Source organism: Dendrobium catenatum, unplaced genomic scaffold (assembly GCF_001605985.2).
Source record: "Dendrobium catenatum unplaced genomic scaffold, ASM160598v2 original_scaffold_103796, whole genome shotgun sequence".
Lineage (NCBI taxonomy): Eukaryota > Viridiplantae > Streptophyta > Magnoliopsida > Asparagales > Orchidaceae > Dendrobium > Dendrobium catenatum.
In genome coordinates this window covers 91,894-110,682 of record NW_021422234.1, presented here as the reverse complement: position 1 = coordinate 110,682, position 18,789 = coordinate 91,894, and the positions used below count along the sequence as shown (strand labels likewise).

Here is an 18,789-nt window from a genome sequence, read left to right as displayed (position 1 = left end):
GATTATATCAGATGCTTTAGAGGTATGACAAAATTATCATCCCTTTGGATAATATCTATGATTATGAACAAATTGCTTATATAGATAATATATTATTTATGGGTGTCTATAAAGATTAAATATTAATATAAGACTAATTTCTATCTTTATATAGATCTTAACAACTTTTTTTTATGCATGAGAGCCCCTCGTGATATCTTCAACTGAACAACGTATTTTTCACTTCAAAATGCAGTAACAATCATATCAAACAAAATCAATTAATCAATACACCACCATATGTTTCTACCGCCGCTCCATATGTTTCTCTCGCCGCATCGCTCGGGTTCCGCATCCACCTGGTGCCAACGCTCTCAGGGAAGCCTCCGCCTCCTCTGTTTAGTTGATTTTCTCTTTACGCTTTCTCGTTTTTCCTCCTCCGGCCCTTGTGGCCGGAATGGCAGTGAAACCTTGGGTTGATCTTGATTTTCTGGACGGGTCGACTAAATCCCGATCTTTTGTTGATGATTTGTCTAGTTTTTTTTCCTCGGATACTCGCTTTCCTAATATCAAACCCTCTTTGTTTCGTGGTTTGCCATCTCTTTGAATTTCGGATGTAGAGATTCTCGCGCTTGCGGCTCCTATGCAGTTCCCATTGGTTGGTTTTTTTTTCCTCTCAACATGAGAGTCTCGATGCTATTCGGAAGTTTTTCTTTGCTCTTAAGCTTAATGGCAATTTTTTCTGTAACTCTAAATCTCTAATGGATCAGTCCCATGTGCTGATTAAGTTGGTGAATGACTTAGACTATAGCTGAGTTTTCTTTCATATGTCCTATTTTGTTAACAATTTTACATGAAGTTAACCAAATCATCTCCTCTTCTTGATATTGGTGTGGAGTCTCCTGTCATACCTATCTGGACTTCTTTTCCCAACTTGTGGCTACATTTTTTCACCCCGTATTCTTTATGCTTTTTGTTCTTTATTTAACCATCCACTGAAGGTGGATCATGCGATCTCTGTTGCGCAAGTGTTAGTCAAGTTTGACATTACTAAAAAATATTCTAATAAAGTTTGGATTGGTCCTAAAAAGCTTGGTTACGTTCATCAATGTTGTGATGGAAGAGTTTCCCCATTTTTGTGTGCAATGTAAACCAATAGGTCATTTGCCTGGTGAGTGTCGTTCTTCTATTCTGGTGTTTGATTCGATTAATCATAATAATTATGGTGTAAAGGTTAATGTTGTGGTTGAAACTCTGCTTAGTCCTATTGAGGTTGTGGTTGATGAGGAGATTTGTGGATAATGACAATGGTAACTCTGAGGATGTTGTTCTTGTTGCGGAGACAAGTTATATGTCGTCTGATGTCTTGCATGTGGCTCATTTTTCTGGAATTAATGAGGGTGTTATTGTGGTTTCTGAGTCGAATCCTTGCTTAGTCAATTTAGTAGCTAGTCCTAATGCCTCTCCTATCTCTAATGTTGTTATGGTTCATGAGCCGAACCCTTGCTTAGTCAATTTGGTAGCTAGTCCTAATGCCTCTCCTGATTTGAATGTTGTCGGTGATGGTGAAGTTGCAGTTTTTCATCCTGGGGACCGTGAGATTGATTGCCCTACTACTGCGAATGATGACGTTCATTTGGACTCTCCCGTTTGTTCTCTTGATTATTTTCCTGATGGTGATGAGGATGTGCCTCTTATTGATGTGCCTATATCCGTTATTTACAATAATGCTTTGTTAGCTCACCTTGCTTGTAATTTGAGAGATCATGGTGACTGGTTTGATGATGATATTTCTTTAGCTGGTGGGGAGGGAGCTAATGAGAATGTTTTGTATTCTCGGGATAACTTTGATTTAAATATTATTCAAGTTGTTGACGATGGTTTTTTTAAGAGATTGGTAGGCGTAGACGTCGTAAATCCAAACATAAATGAGTTTTCTTTTTGGATTTGGGTGTCTTTTTTCGTTGTGGTCTCTTTGTTGGGAAAAGTTATTACGTCCGAACAAAAAACTGGAAATCCGGACGTATACCGAGTAATACCGAGTGCTCGGTATCGAGCTCCAGGTGACGTGGCGCTTTGTTATTGGTCTCTAGACACGTTCGGTGTCCGGACACAATAATTACTCCTTTTGTTGGGGCTAGATTGATTTGTTGGAGTTTTCTGGCCGTTTTGGTGGATATGTTTGGTAGCTTTGGTTGGTGGCTTGCCTTTGCGATTTTTGATGGTCTGAGCAATGATGTGGTGGCTTTTTGCTCACCGCCTGGACAATTCTGGCTTGTTGGCAACCATTGGTTGTGCTTCCTCTTCTTTATTTGGTGGCATTTATGTGGGATGTGTGATTATGCTTGTCCTTTTGTGTATTCATCGGTGTGGGTTGTTGCTTGCTTCCTCCTCTCGATGGTCCTTGCCTAGCTTTCGGGTGATTGCAGAAAGCTTGTTGCCAATGACTGAGCTCGACTGGCTTTTCTCCTACATTTTTTGTTCTCTTCTTTATGTTGTAGCACCATACTTTTTTACTTTGTCTTTTGTTGGTCAAATTTGTTTCCTTCTTTTATTAAAGAAATTTTATCTTTTGAAAAAAAAAAACAAAAAAAAAAACCAAGAAATAATCATATCAAACACTAATTCATCTACAATCAAACTCCTTTTCTAACACCAAAATAACTATTCTTTGTATATTCTTTCTCATCATATTTAAATAAATTAATTACGTATAAACATATTAAAATTGAAAAATTAATAACATAAATTAAACTACTATATTTAGGATCAAAATCTTAAAATTTAATAATTTTAGGATAATTTTATAATTAAAAAAATGGGTGTATGAACAGTTCAATATCAATATTGACGTCGCACTGTTCACAGATGCAAAAATACAAGTACGAATGTGTTTCAGATGGACAACTCATAGAACTGCAAATGACCATATCCAGTTCTGTTGGATATGCCCTCACATCCTGTATAACTCCTCTAACAATGCTTGTTAGCATCATTAAATATCACACATCAAGAGCTCAGTTAAGTAAATAATGCCTACTCAAATATATGTAGTGCTTATTAAAGAAAGCTAGAGAGAACACCACCAAATAAGAGGAGAAAAGATCTTCATCTGAGAGAAAAAAAATATTAATTTTGGAGCCTAGTTGGTATCACATTCATTTTATTTTTTTTTTATTGTGTTTATATTTTAATATAAGCTAAAATATTTTTGATATCAAGATGTTGATCTATATAATAATGACGGTGATCGTCGACGGTGCAATAGTTGTGACCAACAAAGCGATGATGATCGCCGGCAACGATAAATACATACTTTGTACCAGAAGATAATAGTTATTCTTAAAAGCATTCAAAACACCTCAAAATTACTCTTAACATTTTTAAAATTAATTTGATTTGCAAATGTTTTAAAAAATTAAAATATATATTAAAGTAATCCTAAACAAACCTTTAGTATCTTGAAAAAGAAGCTGTGATTTATAAGCAATAATGAAATATATGAAGATTTAGGCTTCGTTTGGGACCAAACAGCTTTCTTATTTCTTCTTAAAGCAGCTTTATAAAAAATAAAAAATTTGTACTAGAAAGCCGCTTTACGAAGTAGTAAGAAAGACATCCCAAATGAAGCCTTAGGTTTCATTTGAGACCAAACAGCTTTCTTATTGCTTCTTAAAGCAACTTTCTAAGTTTTAAGAAGCAGTAAGAAAGCTGTTCCAATGAAATCTTAGGCTTCGTTTGAGATAATTTTCTTACTGTTATTTAAAGCAATTTTCTAGTACAAAAAAAAAATTTGTTTTAAGAAGCATTAATAAAACCGTCCCAAACGAAGTCTTAATTATTTGATAATAGAGCAATTACTGCACTCAGTGTTTTCCCTTTTTCTGAGTAGGTCTCATGTCTGTAGCAAACAGCATGGGCTGCTGAAGCTGGTGGCACATTACTTTGCTTGCATTCCCAGTTATTTCAAACATAAACAACCATTCCAACCTCCTTCCTAACTTAAACTAAAAGAAAATATCCTTAAAAGCCATAAAAACAACAGATCTGAGCTATCCTTTCCTTCCCAAATGAACTGAACTGTTACTGTTACTGTTCTTTCATTATATGCATGGTGGAATGTAGTTATCTTCCACCTTAAAGTATTGGTGAACTGTGGAGTTTGGAGTGAACCTTACAAATTGCCTGAAACTTTATCCTGCTAGTTCAGAGAGTGGCTAAAGAAGATAATTTGATTGACTGAAGAAGTACTCAGAAGTCAAGAAGAGCTTAATGTAGAAGCCTTTTCATTGAAGGATAGAGCAAGGTAGAATGATAATTAGCTTAAATGTTTAAGATGAATTGTACTACAAGGGATGAAGGAATTGCTAATTGGTTTGAATCTAAATAATACCACATCCATATTCATTAAGCATTGATCAAAATCTAATTGATCAAGTTATCCCTACCACCTCGATGACACAAATGAAATTTTAAGGGGTTGTTTGGTAGCACCCAGGATTTGATTTAAGTAGGATTTTCGTAAATCCACTAAATCCGGATTTCAGAAATCCTGAGGGGCCTAAATGATTAAAACTGTTTGGTAACATTCATGAAAAATCTTATTAAATCCCGTGTGATTGTTTGGCTATAGGACGGATTTAACGAGTGGATCGAGCCAACGGATTTCGTAAATCTTACAAAAAAAAAACAGGATTTAGGAAATCCGGGATTTAGTGCGAAAAGGTGGAATTTTCCATCTACGACGGCTTTCATATGCAGTGAGATTTGGTTTTGCATTTTAGGCCATTTAGCTGGATTTCACTCAAATCTGCCTCAAATCCAGCCTAAATCCTGCGACCAAATAGCCCCTAAAGACGATTTTTTTAGGAAGGTAGAATACAAGGACATGAAGAACGAAGGGTAATAAGTTAGAGAAATACTCATGGGCTCATGGCAAAGGTGAGCTCCTAAGTAATGAACAATCATAAAGAACATTTTGGCATAAAGGAGAGGAAAGAGTTACTCGGTAGTACGACAGCTAGAAGAGTGAACATTTTATGGAGCTGAGAGGAATCACTTAAGATGATGAAGATGTCATCGTTCCTTTATCAAACCATAAATATTTTGCAAATTTTAACTAAAAATGGAGGTTTTAAATGTAAAATTAAGCTTCCTATCAATCACAATTATATTAATAATGTAAAATTACACAATAATAAAAATAAGAGAAATGATTAAGAGGAGTCAAATCATCCAATTAACTAAATTTGACTCCTGATCTTTTCCTTTCAATAGAAAAAAAAAAGGGCTCATAAAAAAAAAACTTCTAATAATTGGCAGGTAATGATTAAAAAGAGTGTAATTTACAAGATATAATGGACTTCTTTGACAATATTCATAAGATTCCGTCACCGTTAAATTGACCCCAACAATGGACGGTCTCTGTACTCTCACTAACGCCGTTAATTGCTACGCGCCTCCCCAATCGAACATAAATGGGCGCAATCTCTTCTCCGGCAAGAGCTCCTCTCTCTCTCTCTCCCCCCCTCTCTCTCTCTACCTTTGCAGTCGATAAAGAGTGAGGGAGAGCTCGGAGGGAGTATCGAGGTAAGCTTTGATTGAAGAATTCCGCAACTTTTTTTAATTTTTTTTGCAGATTTTATGAATTCCGGAAAGTCGTTTTCATGATTTTCGCTGCTTAAACAGTACTTTTGACTGTTTCTTTTATAGCTAGATGGACACTGAATCGTGGCTTTATAGCTCAGTAAAAGATCCATTACATAGTTCTGATTTAGGAAATTATATACTGAACAGCAATCAAATCTTTGTATTTCTAAGCTAAAATTTTCCTATAATTAATCAGGCCCTTGCTCTATTTAACCTTTGATTGATTGTATTTATATTTCTTTCTTCGTCTAAACAATCTTGATTTTGTGTTTTCAGTTTAAATCCCTAATATGACAACTCTTGATTGCAATAATTCCATTCAAAGACGATAGCTTGTTGCATTGTCTTGCATATCCATTTACTTGGATCTGCTTTATCATGCCTAAAACTGAAATATAGCTGTGTACTTTTCAAACGATTTATGAATTAATTAAGGAGTTCATTGCCTTGTAAGTTTTCTTAGAACAGCATTGCACCAACCGTGGTTGAATAGTTATATTTGTAGAGGGGTTTGAACCAACTACCTTATTTTTGATCCTGGAAAGTGGTAGGTAATACCACCTAATTGCTTTATGGTATATGTTAAGTAGAGTAAATGATATTTAATTTTGACTTTTAGATGTTTGGTTACTTCAGGGTTTTGTTTTTATATTGGAAAATTAAGAACAAAAAATAGCGAGGTAAAGATGGTGGAGGGATCTGGGTTTCAGCTGGGCGTGGTTGGGTCGCTGGCTCTCTCAGTAGCATCATCAGTTGCTATTGTTATCTGCAACAAGGCGCTTATGAGCTCCCTCGGCTTTCCTTTTGGTTTGTCTCTCCTACTAGATTAGTAGTTCATTGGTGAATTAAAATGTAATGTTTCTTTTCTCATTATATCATTCATCAAATAGTTATTGTTCTCATATGCATGATAGAAGCATATGTTTGTGTTAAGCTTTTATATATTTCAATCTTTTAAGGTGCATGGAGCTTTAGGAGAGTTTTGTATTTAGGTTTGCTACATTTCACTTTAGGACAGCTATGGTTTGGATCAACAATGAATCAAACCACTTAGGCTTCATTTGGGACGGCTTTCTTACTGCTTCTTAAAGCAGCTTTTTAGTACAAAATTTTTAATTTTGTACTAAAAAGCTGCTTTAAGAAGCAGTAAGAAAGTCATCGCAAACGAAGGCTTAGTTAACTATATTTGTTTTAGATTGTTAGGCGCCTAACCTCTAAATTTTATTTGAATTGGGTTGAGTTACAATGAATGTAAGGCCTGATCAAAACTATTCAAAAATGATCGGAGCAACCCTGGAATATTCTCTTTTTAGACGGTCATGGTTACTTCAAAGAGTTCAGAATAATCAAATCCTTAATGTGGCAAATAAATTTGAACCATCAACATATATCTTATGGGTTTATTGTAGCTAACTAGTTGTCACATGAAACACATTTAAATAATAATTAACTTGTGCATTTTGCGTTAGACTGTAGGACTCAGGTTGGAGCCCTGATGGGGTAGGAAAAAGTGAAATTCCTTTTTTATCATATTTCCCTTCAATCAAACTTGTCTGATTCAAATTGAGATTTTGTTTTTTCATCTAAGAAACTATCTGGTGTGTGGATGGAACAGCGACGACCTTGACAAGTTGGCACTTGATGGTGACATTCTGCACTCTTCATGTAGCACAGAGGCTGCATTTTTTTGAGCCGAAAGCCATTGACGGTCGCACGATTGTCCTCTTTGGCTTCCTCAATGGCACCTCCATTGGCCTCCTCAACCTCAGTCTTGGCTTCAATTCTATTGGTTTCTACCAGGTTTGATCAACAGCCAAATCCTGATCAAATAGCCCTCCTTTCTGAGTTTTTATCTATATGATCTTCAGTACCATTTTCCTGCAGATGACAAAACTGGCCATCATTCCTTTCACTGTCATGCTGGAAACAGTTTTCCTCAACAAGAAGTTCAGGTGATCGTGATAAAGCTTCGTGTTCATTAACACAACATTTAATGCTTGCTCGGTTCTTAAGTGGCATGAGAATTGTTGCATGAAATTTAGGCTTTGTTTGGAACGGCTTTCTTCCTGCTTCTTATAGCAGCCTTTCAGTACAAAAATTTTAAAAATTAAAATTTTTGTACTGAAAAACTGCTTTAAGAGGCAGTAGCCGTCCCAAACGAAGCCTTAGTTTAAGGATATGCAGTGAATTTGAATTGTATCAGAGCGCACAGTGAGACTTATTAAATGGCAAACGTCCTCTTTTACAAGATATCTGTCGTAGAAATGCATTTGCATTTTATATGCTATATAGGATGGGTATTGCATTTATAAGCTTTTAATGCTGAAGAATCAACATTGTGCTAACATGAATTTGATAAAATGGACTTTAAGTATGCTATGATAAAACAAAGAGTGTGAGTGTTTTGTGCTCAAATCTAAATACTAAGGTTTCGTTTGGTACGGCTTTCTTACTGTTTCTTAAAGCAGTTTTTTAGTACAAAAATCTCACATTATGATTTTGTTTGTAGCCGGAGCATAAAGATATCCCTTCTCATCCTACTCCTTGGTGTTGGTATTGCATCCATCACTGATCTTAAGCTGAATCTCCTGGGATCCATTCTGTCTCTCCTTGCAATAGCAACAACATGCGTTGGGCAAATTGTATCCTTTGTTGTCCTTATTTCATTTTTTACAATATGAAGGCTATAATGATTATTTTGTTTAAAGGGTACTGTAGCTTGCTTTTATCTTTAACTTTATACAAAGATGACAAACACAATACAAAAGAAACTGAAGGTCTCATCCACCCAGCTGCTGTACCAGTCCTCACCTTACCAAGCAGCTATCCTATTTGCTACCGGCCCTTTTGTAGACAAGTGCCTCACCAACAAGAATGTTTTTTCCCACAGTTACTCTTCAGTAGTCGTGGTACAAGTTTTGCTAACCTCAGCCTTTCAATTTTCATATCCTACTGCACATACTTACATATGACTTTGTAGCATTTGAAAAAAAATAATTTAGGAGTTGTTTGGGATAACTGTTTATTTTTGTTTTCTTTTGGAAATAATAAAAAAGGCCTAAAAATTATTTTAAGTTTTTAAAAAAGTAATTTGATTTATTTTTTTTAAAAAATAATTTGATTTATTTTTAAAAAAAATAATTTAAAAACACAAATCTAACTATAGGAAACAACCCAAAATAATGGAAAACAGAGCAAAAATCTGCCGTGAACAGCAGTTTTTCCCACAGAACTGTAGGAAATCTGAGAGAAAACACTTGAAATTTACTAATAGAAGAAGAAAAACAAACAAGATACAAGTGATCCTCAATTCGAGAGGAGGATCGATCTCTCCCGATTCTCTAGATGTCGCTAGAGCCCAAAGGAAACCTAAACCTAAGAATTCTCAAATTTCAACCAAATTCAAGATGCCTTAATCCTAGGAAAACAAATTATTGCATGCATACAATCAAAAAGGAAATCTCTAAACAGTCCCTACATTCTAATTTTCTTCCAACTCCCTTCAAAATCCTTCCTAAACAGTTCTGTTAAGACCGGGCAGTCAGATCCTGTGTACAGGAGGCAGAGACTTCAAAATCATAAGTTGGACTGGTCCAATGGACCGGTCTAACACTAGCATATTTAAAATAGTAATAATAATAAAACTTAGTTGTGCTATTCCACGACTACTAAGTATAATGTGTTTGATGTGCAGGGATTCATCATAATGTCTTGTTTGATTGCTGTGTCAGTGAACTTCAGCACATTCCTTGTTATTGGGACTACTTCTCCTGTAACTTATCAGGTGCTTGGCCATCTGAAAACATGCCTTGTTCTCTCCTTTGGCTACACCCTCCTCCATGATCCTTTCACGACAAGGAACATCATTGGAATTCTTGTAGCCATCTTTGGCATGGCTCTCTACTCTTACTTTTGTGTCCACGAGAGCAAGAAGAAGCTGCTAGCCAACGCACTGCCTGTGTCACAGGTAGACATATTCAATATACTTTTTGCTTCCATCTAAATACAACATCCTTACTTTGAATCAGTAATGGATTCACCAATTCCGTCTAGCTCAATGTTGATTATTTAGCATTACTTGTAAAGGCAATGCTAAAGCTTCATTTGGGACTGCTTTTTTATTAATTTTTAAAGTAGTTTTTTAGTACAAAAAATTTAATTTTCATACTAAAAAGTTGCTTCAAGAAGCAATAAGAAAGTTGTCCCAAATGAATCCTAAGTTGCGCTTAATTATTATGTGTGGATGCCGAACGTTGTTCGGAGACTAACCAGAATGTGCCACATCACCCATGTGCTCGGTATCGCTGATGAAGCGCATTCTGGTTGGTATCCGGATGGTGTTCTGCGTTCGGTCTCTGCACAGAATAATTTCTCCTAAGTTGCAAGCTAGAATACGTTAATTTAGAGAATTAAGTGAGATTTAATTCAAATCATTGGGAGCAAATAAAGCAAAAAAAAAAAAGATAAACACACAAAGCACATAAAAAATTTTTTGAGTTGGCCCAATTGATGGCTACATCTTATTGCTACCACTGCATGTTTTACTATAATGGTAGAGTTTCTTATAATTTACAATCATAATTTCTCAAATGTATCACATAATGACAATAGCTTCCTTTTATAGTCACAGATGAAGGATGAAGAGTTTCCACTTTTGGGATCTAATGACAAAGAGAACAATGAGGCCAAGAAAGCTAATGGGGTTCTCTCAGCCAACAAGAACTCTCTTGCCTGAACTTGTCTAATTAGTTGAGCCTGGAAGCTTTGAAGCTTCAATTTTACATAAATTCATGTTATTTTTTATTGTTTGATCCAATGTATATGGTTTTGATTCTTTGAATAATTAGCTACTGAAATGTTACTTTGAAAAAAAAAATATATTAATTTTAGCTGCTTCAATGCAGCCATTTCTGCTTGGATTATGTGCTAGCATTGATGTCCTATTCGATTTTTTTATTTTTTTTTAATAATCGAACTGTTTTATTTAAATTAGCCATGACATTCTTCAATTTACTGCCCTCCAATAAAATTAGGATGTCAAAATGAGCTTCTAGGTCATATTTTGTGATCGAAAATGAGAAGATCATGCTAATAAGTAATTTAAGTAAATAAATATTAATTAAATGGGTCCCTTTCAGGTTAATCGTGTTTGTGAGTGAACCTAAAATTGGACGCATTTAATAAGTGGGTTGGAATTTCGAACCCAAATTTGACCCAGTTATTGAAGGGTTAACCCAAATCTGAATTTTTTTGGTCGAGTCCAGGTTAGATTAGAGGGTTGGGTCATTTATTGATACTTCAACCTAAAGTTTTAGAAATTCATGATAAAAAATTATATACAAAAATTATGGATTTGATTTAACTCTTTTTTTAATTTTTTTTACCTTTATAAATTTTGTTAATTAAATCTTGAGTTATAGTCAGCCTACTTACATTTAGCTTCTTAAGCAACTAATGACTATAAATATGTCTTTGAGCATCTTTTAAGGTTTTGTTTGAGACAGCTTTCATACTACTTTTTAAAATAATTTTTTAGCACAAATTTCAAATTCAAAAAATTATTATGCTAGACAGGTGTTTTAGAAAGCATGAAAAAAATCGCCCCAAACGAAGCCACCAAACGGCTTTTTTATTGCTTTCTAAAATGAAGTTTTAGTACAAAAATAAAAAATTTTGTACTAAAACTTCGTTTTAGAAAGCAGTAAAAAAGTCGTCCCAAACGAAGCCTAAGTCTCATGATATAACTTTCTTGATCATTAGTTTTTTTGTGTTAATGAGTTCGTTTGGGACAGCTTTTTAACCGCTTCTTAAAGCAGCTTTCTAGTACAAAAGTTAATTTTTTTTAACTAGAAAGCAGCTTTAAGAAGCAAAAAAGAAAGTCGTCCCAAACGAAGCCTATATTACTTTGAAGTTCAAAATTTGTGCAATTATCTAATCCATAAATCAATAAGAAGAATTATTAAAATCTCCAAACATAAGTTTGATTTTATCTAAGAACATAAAATACAAGAATTAAATCTTCAATCTTAAAAATTTTAGGTCCAATCATTTGTACACGACAAAACTTGGCTCCAATTGGGATGGTAGAAGACGATTTTATCTAAGAACATAAAAATAAATGCGGTGAACATATTTGAAATAGAAAAAAAAAATACAATATAAGATGTTTTGATGTTTTTTTATTATTATAAGTACTTTTTGTAAAGAATTTGTATTTAATATTAGTTTTTATGAATAATTATGCCTTATTTTCTATAATATTTTTCCTCCTAACTTTTAGGTGCTTTTAGGATTTTTTATAAAGGTTTTTATTTTGATTTGTGTTATATTCTCTATTCCTTTTTTATTTAATTTATTGTCTAATGATTTAGTTATATTTATTTTCAATCTGATAGAGATTATGGAAATATTTTCCCCAAATCTCATACAATCCTATAAATTAACTAAGTTTTTAGAAATTTTATATAATCTTTCATTAATTTTATCTCATACTTTTGTACATCAAAATTATATTTGATATAATATATATTTTATAAGGACTTTAAGATTTATTTGATAAAAAATGTAGTACTTTTAATCTTTTATCCTTTTTTTTCATAAAAATATTTGCTTAAAAAATATTTATTTACTGTTAGAGCTATCAACAACCTCTTCTCCGAGCTCTGCTCTCGCTGGCTCTCTCAAAACCCTCCTTCGATCGAACAGCTAAGAGAGAGAGAGAGAGAGAGAGAGAGAACGAAACGAATTCGATGGAGAGGAAAGATCGGGGAGAGAGATTTTGGGGTTCTATTTTTTTCTTATTTTCCTTTTTCATCAGGGCGACCTGCAAGGACAAGGGAGAAGGGGGATAGCTCGGATACCTCTGATTCCAACCATTGGGATCAGGTGGTCGCCCGTTCCCTTTCTTTCCGAGAATCCGTGTTGAATCCTTTTCAAATATTGCATTTTTTAGGTCGACATTGTTTCGATTCCGATCAATTCATTGTCGCTGTCTTCTTCTTCTTCTTCTGCTGAGAGAGATTCTCAACAGAAGAAGAACCCAGGAAATCAGAAAGCTTGGTTAATGGATTCGGAGCTGCGGTGAGAGGAAGGAAAGGCTTTATCTGAGCGGCTTGCAGGAAGATCGAGAATGGAGGGCTGGTTGTATCTAATCAGGTCCAATCGATTCGGTCTGCAGTCTTCCAGGAAAAGATACTTTGCTCTGAAGGAGAACCTTCTCAATTGCTATAAGAACATACCCAAATCAAATAGGGAGGTAGATTTTTCTATCTGCTCGTTTTACTTGGTCGGTTGGTTTTGCTTTGATTACGAGAGCTCGGTTTTCTTTTTTGGAGTATTTGATGGAGAATACAAATGGACATAATCTGTGAAAGCGCAAGAAATGGAGTTTCCTTAACTTTTTTTTTCTTTTGGTCTGCCTGTCTTGTAATTATTATTTACCTTATATAAAATCATTATTTCTATTATCCTCTTTGCTTCGACTCTCAGTTCATTTTGTGCTTCATTTGCAATTTTTCTCTTTCTCAGGAACCTCTAAAAACCGCATTGATTGATTCCTATATACGGGTCGCTGATAATGGAAGAGAGAGCTTCCATAGAAATGTAAGAGTACACCCTATTGTAATTTCCTCATCCAGATATTTGTCGTCTTATGTTTTGTCTGTTTTTAGGGGAAAATTATTAGAGGCCGAGACCGGATGTAGAGGTACGCCCGGACTCCAATAAAATGTTGACACGTGGAGTGAACACGTTGGATTTATTTTTTACTTTATATATTTAATGTGTCCGCGGAACTTTAAGCCAAACGCATCAAAAGCACAGCTAAAGCGCAGTGAAACACAATAAAAAAGCGCAACAAAAGAGCAGTTAAAGCACAACTAAAGTGCAACTAAAGCACATATAAAGCACAATAAAAAAGCGCAACAAAGCAGTCAAAGCGCAACCAAAGTGCAGGTAAAGCGCATAAAAAAGTGCAACCAAAGTGCACTCCACGTGTCAAATTTTAAGTGGATGTTCGGACGTAGAGATATGTGCGGCCTCCGCACCTAATAATTTTCCGTTTTTAGGAGCTTCATATTAATTTATTTAATGATCTTATGCTATTCAACTTACATTTGGCTCGCAATTTCAGGTTTTCTACATTTTTACAGTTTACAATTCTTCTAATCACAATGATCAACTTAAGGTGATTTTCTATGTGATAATAATTCCTTACTGTTACTAACCTGATATCTCCACAAATGAGGGCGTAAAAAAAAAATCTAATCCTCAACTTATTGCTTGAGATTTGCTTCAAACTCTGCAGCTGGGTGCTCGAAGCTCAGAAGAAGCAGCTAAGTGGATTCAATCGTTAAAAGAAGCAGCAATGAAGGTTTTGTCTCCCATGCTTTGCTAAATTTGTTCCAAATCATCGTATCTGGTCTCTAGTGCTAAACATTTATTTTTTCTAGCTGCAGGAAAGCCCAAGCAATGGAACCAAACATGTTCATTGCTCGAAGAGTAGACGCCAATCATTCAGGTTGTGTATTGCCATTTTTTAAATGATTTAAAACCTTATTTTCAATTTAGGTTGCTGAGAACAATAGTTCCACTTGATATTATGATAAGAAATACTTTAGTTCACAAGTAACCCTAAAGGGAAGTACTTGAGTTCGCAAGCAATCCTAACAATAATCAGTAAAACAAGGAGAAATATTCAAGAGCTTTGATGAAAGTAATCCCAAAAATAGTAGATATTTTTATAGAAATCAAATCAAAACAAGCACAAGAAAAGATATAAGTGATCATCAATTCGAGAGGAGGATTGTTCTCTCCCAATCTCTAGATGAATCTAGAGCCCAAGATCCCAAGGAAAACTTCAAGAGAACAATAATCAATCATACCCTAACCCTCACCTCTCCAGGAAGGGCTGTGGGCCCCAATGCTTTAGGCGGCTAAGTGGGAGGCGACATGAATCCGCCTCCTGTAGACTTGGACCGGTCCTTGCTGGGCCGGTTGAGCCGGTTCCACTTGAACCAACTTAACATATTACTTTTCTATTCACTGAAGCAAATCTTTATCTAATTACCCTTTACTAATGATACTAATTCTTTTTTTTTTTTTTCTGGGCATTAACGAGAAGTCTGCTATTCAATGTTCTTACTGTTTTCTGGCTTGTGATTAATGCAGGTTAGTCCAAGCTAGAGGTAGAACTCGTCTGCATTCCATAGGTACACTACTCTTACATCTACACAACTCTTTGTTCTGTGAGCTATCTCCCTCTCTTAGCTCATTAAGTGGGGAGAATTCAGAGGTTCAATTATGTTTTGAGTGAAGTCCAAGCTATCATTCAAAGTTTAAGGTGCCTATTTTGGTTCTAAAATTGAATTCATTATCATCATAGATTGGACAGTTTTCTCAACTGGGCACACTAAGAGGATGGCCTCTGATGTTATTGCACCATCACCATGGAAAATTTTTGACTGTAAAAATGGTAAGAGTGATAACCTTGGTCCTTATTTTCTATCTAGACATGACCCAAGTAGGATTCAAAATTATTGCTTCCTTTGCAGGCTTGAGGCTCTTTAAAGAGGCAAAAAATGCACAGTTTCTTAGGATGGTAACTATTGGACTCAAGTAACAGGGCCACTATTTTTTCATATTTCTGTAGCACTAATGAATTCTCATTCCTCAGCATTGGGATGATCATCCAGCTATAATGGCTGTAGGTGTGGTCGATGGACCGTCAGAAGCCATTTTTCAGACATTGATGTCTTTTGGTCCGTCAAGATCTGAGTAAGACAAACGTTTGAAAATATCAGTTTACTAAACTTTCCTTGATTTTTTTTGTATAGAAATAATAAGAAATGATATTTGAAAATTATGCTAGCATTTTGATACAACAACAACATCAAGCCTTTGTCGCATTACGTGGTGTCGGCTACATGAATATTTTTTCAAATTCTTGTTTAAATCTAATAAAAAAAGATCATTTCTAATATTTTCTAAACAAGTCTTTTTAGGTCTACCTCTAGCTTTATTAATATAAATCAAATATAATACCTCTACTTTCCTAACCGAGTCATCAGAAGGCCGTCGTTTTATGTGACCAAACTATCTAAGGCAACTCTCTCTAATCTTATCCTCCACTAGAGCTACTCCAACCTTTTCGCGTATATGCTCATTTCGTATCTTATCTCTAAGGGTAAAGCCACTCATCCACCTGAGCATCCTCATCTCTGCAACACTTAAATTAGCATTATGTTTCTCTTTTAATGGCCATCATTCGGCACCATAAAGCATTGTATATACATTCGGCACCATAAAGCATTGTATATACATTCGGCACCATAAACCATTCGTTAATTGTGAATTGGCCTTCTTTCTAAAGCGAGGGATGCTATCTTTGTATCCTGTCAAAAAATTAGGATTGTAATTCTCTACATTCAAATCATAGTGAAATCTACAATGATTACAACATAACATAGCATCAATTGAATAAACATGTATAAATCTTTTGTATGTTTTTATGCGTCTATCTTCTTTTTCTATTTCGCTCTATTTGAATTAAGTTTTTCCTGTTTCCCACACAAGTCTAAGGAAGTATTTGCAGATGGGATTTCTGTCTAGCCTATGGCAGCGTGGTTGAACATCTTGATGGTCACACTGATATTATCCACAAGAAATTAAGTGGAGATTGGTTGCCCTGGTTAGATTGTAAACTTTTCCCCAATTTATTTTCTCTCACATTGTGGACCTTCACCATAAACACCAAGAGGTTTTCAGGGGAATGAAAAGAAGGGATCTACTGCTAAGACGTTACTGGAGGAGAGAAGATGATGGAACATATGGTACTGCCTCTAGAAAAAATGATGGATTTTTTAAATATTCAAGCTTTCTTGCGCATTAAAAAATTTTGGATGTTGTTGCAGTTATAGTATACCACTCTGTTTACCATCCAGACTGTCAACCGAAGAGAGGCTATATTCGTGTCTCCCTTAAAAGTAATTTGTGCTTAAATTTAGCAATTAAAACTTTTTATTGAAACTGACTGTAGAGTTATCCAAAACCTGCAAAGTTCTTCATAATTAATAAGTTTCTGTATTTTTACATAGGTGGAGGATATGTAATATCTCCATCAAATCCAGGAAAACAAGCTGTTGTCAAGCACATTCTTGCTATTGATTGGAGAATCTGGAAGCCTTACTCATTGACCTCTTCATCAAAATATATAACAATCAAGATGCTTGCAAGAGTTGCAGGTGCAGATAGGATATTATCTAATTATATTTGTATCACAACCTTTATCTTGAAATTGCAACTGTGAATTCAATACATAATTTATTTATTTTTTGGGCAGCTTTGAGAGAATTTTTCCAAGCAAAACATGGAAATTACTTGTTCTCCAATTTCTCATCAAGAGAAAGAACAAGAGAGAAACGTTTATCTGCTCAAGAAAAGGAATACATCAAGGAGGAAGTCAAGATGGGTGCTGATAGTATTAAGGGTGATGATTCTGAGGACGATTTGGAAGTCCTTGCTCCCAAACATGCCAACATGGGTGGATCAATTGTTCAACTTAATGATGCTGCTGATGAATTTTTTGACTTACCTGATGAATCTGATTGTGATGAATCAGAGATTGTGTGGCCTCCCAAAGAGGATGCCGAATCCCAGGTATTTACTTGAATAAATTTCATGGCTTATTCTGATTTCAAATGGACATATATAATGGTGAAGGCGGAAGATTTTAAGTCATAAAGAAAGGGTCAATAGGTTTTGAATGCTTTTCAATGACTTAACTTTTTGTTCATACTTTTTTAACTGTCATTGAGCTTTATTATACTTCATATCTGAAAGAAAATAACTATAACCAATAAGAAGGAGATCAGCGTGATCCAAGTAAGCCTCCTACGGATTCCCATCCTAGCCATGGAATTAAAATGCCAAGGCATGGCTAGAATTTAATACGTGAGCCTCCCATGGATTCCCATCCTAGCCGTGCGATCAAAATGCTAGGGGACGGGTAGGATTTAATAGGTGAGCCTCCCACAGATTCCTATCCTAGTCATGAGATCAAAATGCCAAGGGATGCTAGGATTTAATAGTATTGTTGACATATAATTAATAAAGTGGCCAACCAACCTTAGCAATAAGAGAGAATAACTCGGGCAATGTTAATCTCAGCAATTCATGCTCGAAAATCAATCTCGTATATTTGAGTAAATCCTTTTACAACCAATTTTGAACGCTCCCTTGTAAGTAAGCGGACAAAGTTGCTAAAGTTCAAAATAAAATCATTCAACTACACCAATGATAGCCGCATTGGCAAAAAATATTATCCTAGGGGTATTACGCCTTTCAAAATGCTCCTAAATGTTAATAGATATCATTTTAGGGCCACATTCATACAAAAATATAAAAATCTCAAAAAAGATTACAAAATGTTGAAATCCATAAATAAAATTTATTTCTTTAAAATTTAAAGCAAAAATGCATTCTTCCTCTGCAAGTGTTTGTCAATGGTGACAAATTTGACAACAACCTTAGCCAACAAAGAACAACTATATTGATATGTTCACTCTCAAATATCTCAAGCCACTAAAGATATGACACATGTTCTCTAATCGATTGTTTTGTCATTAAATGACACCATAGATAAAGGGTTATAGCCAAACCCCTATGACTGGGTGATTTTGCTGTAAAATGACACTATTAAATTATGGTCAAGGCTAGATTTCTCCGATGAATAAAAACCCCTTGAGTAATAAATTATATTGTTCACTTAATAAAGCATAAAGTTAGTTGTTAGCTAAGGTCAATATAAATATATGCCCTTAGATAAACAACCACACCAGGTTTATAAGATTCCTTTGGATAAAGTGACTCATGGTTGCTGATAATGATTATTTGGCGATGTTGGGTCAACTAATTTTTTTGACTAAGTAGATTGTGGTCCATAAAAACCTGGGATGTTGAAACAATGAGATTTTGATTGAGTTCACCTTCATTGCCCCACCATCTGGTTTAGGTTTATGGTGGAAAAATTTTTCAATCTAAAACCAAATTCACTACTACTATATGCTAAGCTTTTAGCTTCTAACAACTAATATTAACGAAAATTCACTCTCATAATCGGTAAAGGTAATTAACCATAGTGGGTTGCGCCTATAAAAAATTTAA

At 34.9% G+C, this 18,789-nt stretch overlaps 3 protein-coding genes across 7 annotated transcripts in view; 2 read left to right on the top strand and 1 right to left on the bottom strand.

Moving 5' to 3' along the window:
- The first annotated feature begins 5,501 nt into the window (after nucleotides 1-5,501).
- LOC110109113 (UDP-xylose transporter 1) lies at nucleotides 5,502-10,550 on the top strand. 3 transcript variants are annotated; one of them, XM_020840031.2, is made up of 8 exons: nucleotides 5,502-5,568; nucleotides 6,265-6,435; nucleotides 7,244-7,428; nucleotides 7,513-7,580; nucleotides 8,138-8,270; nucleotides 8,376-8,537; nucleotides 9,323-9,595; nucleotides 10,259-10,550. In XM_020840031.2, exons 2-8 carry the CDS (start codon nucleotides 6,315-6,317, stop codon nucleotides 10,361-10,363), a joined length of 1,047 nt encoding a protein of 348 aa, XP_020695690.1. In that variant the 5' UTR covers nucleotides 5,502-5,568; nucleotides 6,265-6,314; the 3' UTR covers nucleotides 10,364-10,550. The 3 variants fall into 3 exon arrangements, with proteins under 3 accessions (XP_020695690.1, XP_020695689.1, XP_020695691.1); XM_020840030.2 differs by having other exon boundaries at nucleotides 10,253-10,550; XM_020840032.2 differs by lacking the exon at nucleotides 6,265-6,435 and having other exon boundaries at nucleotides 5,521-5,568; nucleotides 10,253-10,550.
- A 1,719-nt stretch (nucleotides 10,551-12,269) lies between these two features.
- The window catches only part of LOC110109112 (protein ENHANCED DISEASE RESISTANCE 2), a 20,625-nt gene continuing 14,105 nt past the window's right edge, over nucleotides 12,270-18,789 (top strand). For all 3 annotated transcript variants that reach the window (XM_028692014.1, XM_020840028.2, XM_028692013.1), the window contains exons 1-14: nucleotides 12,270-12,883; nucleotides 13,156-13,230; nucleotides 13,760-13,813; nucleotides 13,934-13,999; nucleotides 14,085-14,146; nucleotides 14,797-14,837; nucleotides 15,011-15,100; nucleotides 15,180-15,226; nucleotides 15,302-15,402; nucleotides 16,220-16,315; nucleotides 16,393-16,457; nucleotides 16,539-16,610; nucleotides 16,722-16,868; nucleotides 16,967-17,283. In XM_028692014.1, coding sequence (XP_028547847.1) covers nucleotides 12,758-12,883; nucleotides 13,156-13,230; nucleotides 13,760-13,813; nucleotides 13,934-13,999; nucleotides 14,085-14,146; nucleotides 14,797-14,837; nucleotides 15,011-15,100; nucleotides 15,180-15,226; nucleotides 15,302-15,402; nucleotides 16,220-16,315; nucleotides 16,393-16,457; nucleotides 16,539-16,610; nucleotides 16,722-16,868; nucleotides 16,967-17,283 — 1,359 coding nt within the window. In that variant the 5' untranslated portion in view covers nucleotides 12,270-12,757. The remainder of the gene's footprint in view (nucleotides 12,884-13,155; nucleotides 13,231-13,759; nucleotides 13,814-13,933; nucleotides 14,000-14,084; nucleotides 14,147-14,796; nucleotides 14,838-15,010; nucleotides 15,101-15,179; nucleotides 15,227-15,301; nucleotides 15,403-16,219; nucleotides 16,316-16,392; nucleotides 16,458-16,538; nucleotides 16,611-16,721; nucleotides 16,869-16,966; nucleotides 17,284-18,789) is intronic.
- The window catches only part of LOC110109114, a 26,877-nt gene continuing 23,353 nt past the window's right edge, over nucleotides 15,266-18,789 (bottom strand). The window contains exon 6 of the transcript XR_002304537.2: nucleotides 15,266-15,398. The gene's annotated coding sequence lies outside the window, so the exon portion shown is untranslated. The remainder of the gene's footprint in view (nucleotides 15,399-18,789) is intronic.